The 5,761-nt window shown below is 45.8% G+C and overlaps 1 protein-coding gene across 1 annotated transcript; it reads right to left on the minus strand.

The window, feature by feature from the left end:
* Positions 1-4,165: 4,165 nt before the first annotated feature.
* On the minus strand, positions 4,166-4,951 carry LOC118756412. The gene has a single exon (XM_036491177.1). The coding sequence runs from the start codon at positions 4,949-4,951 to the stop codon at positions 4,166-4,168; it is 786 nt and encodes a 261-aa protein (XP_036347070.1).
* Positions 4,952-5,761: the final 810 nt, after the last annotated feature.

The following is a 5,761-nucleotide window of genomic DNA, read 5'->3' on the forward strand; positions in this document are numbered from 1 at the left end:
TACGCTTCATATAACTTTAAGTCACCACTTCTACTTAATTTTTGTGAAGGAATCTGAACTCAAAGGTAAGCTAAAGTTTTTGATTATGGTTGGTTGGTTGCAGTGCTTCCTAGTCGCTGCCCAGGATCCAATTAGCGCATTATTGCGCCATTTTGATGCACTTCTCGCGGGGGATAAATATCTTGTCTATGCACTTCCTATGTTGCTAGGTCGAACCATTTCGACTCTCTAATGAATCTGCCGATTTCGCTAATGGTAGCTCCTGATAGGTCGGTTAGTTCAGCTATTAGATGTTTCCCTAACGTCTTGTGTCTAATGTTCGAAAGGCCTGGACATTCACCCAGGAAATGCTGGACACTTTCTTCGCTATCTTCTAGTTGACAGCTGCGGCAAATCATATTATGGGGTAGACCTATTTTTGCCGCATGTTTGCCTATGGGCCAGTGGCCTGTGATGGTTGCTAAAATTCTAAATACCTCTGGCCTTGATCTGCTAAGCAGGTCCAAGGTTTTCGCCCTGTTATAGTCAGGCCATAGTTTTCTCGCTATCCTACAAGTCTGTATATCTGACCACCTGCGTCTAGCCAGTTCAAGGAAATGCGTAGTAATCTCTCTTTGGACTACTCCAAGAGGGCAACCCAGTGCCACTGCCTGGGATTCATCCAAACCGGCTCCTGCCTTCGCCAACTCATCCGCCTTCTCATTGCCTTCTATGTTCCTATGTCCGGGAACCCAGACAAGAGAGACGGTATTTGACTGAGACACTGAGCGCAATATTACTTTGCATTCCCCAACTAGCTTGGATTTGGTAACCGGTGACGCTATTGCCAATAGCGCCGCCTGGCTGTCAGAGTATATTGTTGCTTTACTGCTGTGTCCAACCCTATTGCCTAGGATTTTGCATGCTTCTAGGATCCCTAGGACTTCCGCTTGGAAGATGCTTGTATTATTTCCCAACCGTAGAGACAGAGCCACGCCTAGTTCCTTGGAGTAGACACCTGCTCCCACACCGCAATCCATCTTGGATCCATCGGTGTATAAGAGATCTCTTCTCGGTCGGCCACTCGGTCTCTTCTCCAGTCCCTTTTGGATGGGAATAGCACTTGCGCATTACAGCTAAAGTCCAAATTGCCTACCATATAATCTGTCGTCCTATTTAGTTGCATTTGATTTCTGATCAACCCATGTCCGAAGTGTCTAGTCCTCCAAAGGCCCGACTCTCTGAGTCTGACCGCCGATTTCATAGCCACTTCTTTCAGGTGGAGATCAATAGGAATTAAATTGAGGATGGCGTTTAAAGCTTCTGCCGGGCAGGATCTTAGTGCGCCTGGCTTTCTGCCCTTTGTATGCTTCTTAGCTTGCTGACATTATATTGTCTGCTTAGGCCGGGCCACCAAACCAAGGCGCCGTATGTTAGAATTGGTCTTATGATCGCGGTATACATCCACATCACAAGTTTAGGATTTAGTCCCCAGTTTCTACTGAAGATTCTCTTGCAAGTGTAGTATGCTATGTAGGCCTTCTGTCTACGGAATTCGATATTGGTTTTCCAGTTAAGTTTGTTATCCAGCACGACTCCAAGATACTTTGCGCTGGAGGACAATGAGAGCGCATTGCCGTCCAGCGATGGTAGCTTGAATTGTGGTAGTTTGTGTCTGTTTGTAAATAGGATAAGTTCTGTCTTCGCTGGGTTCACATTTAGGCCGCTTCTCGTAGCCCATGCGTGTAGTCTTCCCAGGGTTCCTTCAAGGATTTCGCTAACGGTAGAGAGGAATGGACCTGTGGCTGCTATTACAACATCAGCCGCATACGCCACAACTTTGACTCCCCCTCTATTGAGTTCTAGCAATATACCGATCAGGGCTATCACCCATAGCAGTGGTGAGAGCACTCCGCCCTGTGGAGTGCCCCTGTTCACATGATGTGTAATAGAGTTAGCCCCATTTGTTGCCTGAATGATTCTATTGACTAGCATCGATCGTATCCATCTACAAACACTGTCGTCAACACCAATATCTCTCAAAGAGTCTATGATGGTGTCAACCTCAATGTTATTAAATGCGCCCTCGATGTCAAGAAATGCCGCCAGAGTATATTATTTAAAGTGCAACGATCTTTCTATTAAGCTCACCACTTCATGCAAAGCAGATTCAGTGGATCTGCCTTTGATGTATGCATGTTGTGCTGTTGAGAGTGTCGCTTCACCTAACAGCGATCGTATATAAATGTCGAGAAGCCTTTCCATTGTTTTAAGCACAAAGGAGGTAAGGCTTAGGGGTCTAAAATCTTTTGCTGTTTCGTGGTTTTTCCTTCCTGGCTTGGGTATGAACACGACTTTTACCCTTCTCCAGCTTTTAGGAATGTAGCACAAGGTAATGGTAGCCTTAAAAATAGTCACGAGTAACGGTGCTATCTCTCCCTTGACCCTCTGGAGCATTGCTGGGATTACGCCATCTGGTCCAGGGGATTTGAAGGGAGAGAAGCTGTTAATAGCGTAAATAATCTTTTCCCTGCTCACGATCGAGTTCAACAGTATACTGCTTGTTGAACCAGGTTCAATTGACCCTGATGTGGGTGGATGTCGAATACATCCTGGGAAATGGAACTTGACTAACGTGTTTAGAGAATCACTAGCTGTGTTCGTCCACACACTGTTTTCTCCCTTAATGAGTGTGATATTTGTGTGTTCTTTTGATAGGATTTTGCTGAGCCTGGCTGAGTCTTTAGAGTGCTCTATAGAAGAGCAGTAAGATTGCCAGGATTTAGTTTTAGATTTTCTCAACTCCTTTTTATAAGATCTGAGGGCGCTTTTATAAGGCGCCCAGTTTTTAGTTCTAAAGCAATCATTGTAGATTTTCTTTAATTTGTCTCTTTGGGCTCTGAGATCCCCATTCCACCAGGGTGGGGATTTCTTTCTTGCTGTACTAACTGGAGTTGATCTTTCAAAGGCTTTCTTCATAACCTCTTCTAGTTTATTTACTCTATTATCAAGGTCCTCAACTGTAGTGACAGTTGTATTTAGTGGGAGCTTACTTAGTTTACGCTTAATTACTTACTTAATAAGTTACTATATCTTTCCCAATTAGTCCTGTGGGGGTTTCTGTATTTTGAGGGGGTGCTGGAAATTCCGTGCAGATTAAAGAGGATCAGACGGTGATCAGACATTGAAGGCCTATCAGATACTCTCCACTCTTCTACAGACACGCTGTCATTCTCTGACGACAGGGTCAGATCCAGCACCTCCTCCCATCCAGGAAACCGGTTTGAACTCGGGAATATGAATGTGGGTGTATTACCTCTATTGCAGATGCTTAAGTTAGTATTTAATAAGAAGTGTAGTAAAGACTCACCTCGGTCGTTCTCCGTAGAACTACCCCAAACTGGATGCCTTGCATTCGCATCGCAGCCGACGACTATAATTTGTCTGGGGTTTTTGGCTATTATCTCTTGGATTTCGGTTGGCGGACTGTCCCTATCGTGGGCCATGTATGATCAGGAGTATACTTGGCTGTCCGGTGGTCTCCACCTTAACCATTGTTGTATCTGATGTGCTGAAATTAGAGCAAAGGAATGCATTTATACCGTTCTTGATAAGAATACACGCCCGCGGTTTACCCACCTCGCTCTTATAGTAGAGTTTATAATTATTTATATTTAGTCCCATGATTGTATCGTGCTTGACCCAGGGCTCTTGAATTAGGCTAATGTCTATATCCTCCTCACTGAGAAGGACAACTAGATTATCTGTAGCACATTTGGAGTGCTGCAGATTTATTTGGGCTACTTTAAGTTTCCGGTTCAGGGTCATCTGTCAGCTTCACACCCATGAGAAGCTCACCAGCTCCATCAACCCCGGGATCTTCTTCTACCGGGCTAACCTCTCCGAGGAATACCCGTACTCTAGCCTTACGGATACCGAAGCAGAGCCGATAGTCAGCCTTCTCTAAGGCGTCTAGTGACTCTGCACAAATAGCTAGTAGAATGGGCTTATTTGTAGGCCTTCTTGGCTCTTCAACTTTTATAAGTTCCCATTCCTCGATCGCCGGTATGTCTTTGTTATATAGCTTAAGACACCGCAGCAACTTTTCGCCTGGTTCATCCATCGGAGGCAGCCAAATGCGCGCACGTGGTCTCCTTGGAATGTCCTTAGCTGGGATCAGCTTGAGCTACAAGCCGACAAAAGTGTCGCTGATCTTAGCGACGCATCCAGCAAGGAAATCCAGGGAGAACTGGTTCGCGCACTTGACTACCCGGTATCCCCGTAGGGATTCCGACGAGTCGAACTCTGGAAGAGGACCTTCGGGGTTGTCGAGTACGTGGTTCATTACGAGGCTCGACAGCCTCACATCAATCTCCACCCATTTTTGCTGCACTGCTAGCGGTGTCTTGCTATTTTCATCTATTATCGCCGCCTGTAGATGATCTCTGGCGACGTCACTAAAATAGCGATGCTTCGCGGGTGCTGCGGACTCCGCATCACCACCTTGCTTAGCCTTCTTTGCGATGGCCCCTTGGCCGCCTTCGTTATGAGAGCGGTTCCGCTTCTTCGCTTCGGTGGCCTCGATTGTGGCTGCACGACCTGTCTGTAACTTTTCGTACTCTTCCACTATTTGCTTGTATTTTGCCTTGTCTTCCTCGTCACGCTCATGTACCGTACCGGCCGCTGCATTTTTGTCAATTTTATTTAACATATACAGCGCCTTCTGGTACATCTGTCTCATGACCACGCCCGAGGGTTTTCTTTTCTTAGAGGCGGGGTTGCTGCCTGCAACGGCCGCCGATTTGCTGGTTGTTGGCTGCTCGTCCGGAGTACTACGGCAGGCACTACCGGTGCTATTTTTGACTATTTGCAGAGTGGTGATACTTTGTCTGGCATCTTCCACCCTGCTGGTTTCTGGCGCTTGTACAACTGGGGTACTATGGCTGGCGCCACCAGGAGTACTTGCAACCATCTTACCTGACCTTGGGGATTTGAGGAGCTGCTCCTCCTCTGACAGCGTTACGTCGTCCCCTTCTTCGCTGGTACGCTGTTCATATTGCTGTTGTTGGTTTGTTTGTTGTTGTTGTTTGCTTGTTTTTGTTTGTTTTTGTTCCATATGTGGTCCCACGAGTAGTCCGGAAAGGGTTAGTCGCTCGTCCGCAGAGCCGGTATGCATAGAGAAGGCACTTCTTACAACCGACCTTGCCCGGGCATCGGAGGGGACCGTACGCGACCAGCCATTTTTTACTACCCGCTGGCCATTCATCCATCGGCACGGTTGCCTACACACCTTGGCTTGGGTAGTGTTGGTACGGTAATCCTGCCATTTCCACCTTCAGCAATAAAAACAACACTCCAGCTTGGATTGTTAAGGAATATTGCCGAAGTCTTCAATACCAGGCTTCCCTCTTAGTTCATGGAGGCATGATACAATTCACACTGTGAGTTATACCATGACACCATTTAAGCCCCCTCGCCACGGCAAGACGACCAACGCTGAGGAGTAATTGAAGTAAGTAAGCAAGAGCAGTCGAAGTCAGAACTGATTTATTTGAAAAATTTGTTTTGAATATTACGCTTCATATAACTTTAAGTCACCACTTCTACTTAATTTTTGTGATGGAATCTGAACTCAAAGGTAAGCTGAAGTTTTTGATTATAATCTTTTGTCAATTTGATTATTTTTAGTATGTCTAACATTCCATGATTAAGAAAAAAACGATTTTTTATATACATTTTCAACTTCAGAGGTGGAAAAGTTATATGTCTCCTCATGTAACCC

Source organism: Rhagoletis pomonella, unplaced genomic scaffold (genome assembly GCF_013731165.1).
Source record: "Rhagoletis pomonella isolate Grant_MI unplaced genomic scaffold, Rhpom_1.0 Rhpom_scaffold_10205, whole genome shotgun sequence".
NCBI classification, from domain to species: Eukaryota; Metazoa; Arthropoda; class Insecta; order Diptera; family Tephritidae; genus Rhagoletis; species Rhagoletis pomonella.

Coding starts and splice junctions, on each gene's coding strand:
- LOC118756412 (XM_036491177.1), bottom strand. CDS start 4,951: ATGGTTGCAAGTACTCCTGGTGGCGCCAGCCATAGTACCCCAGTTGTA.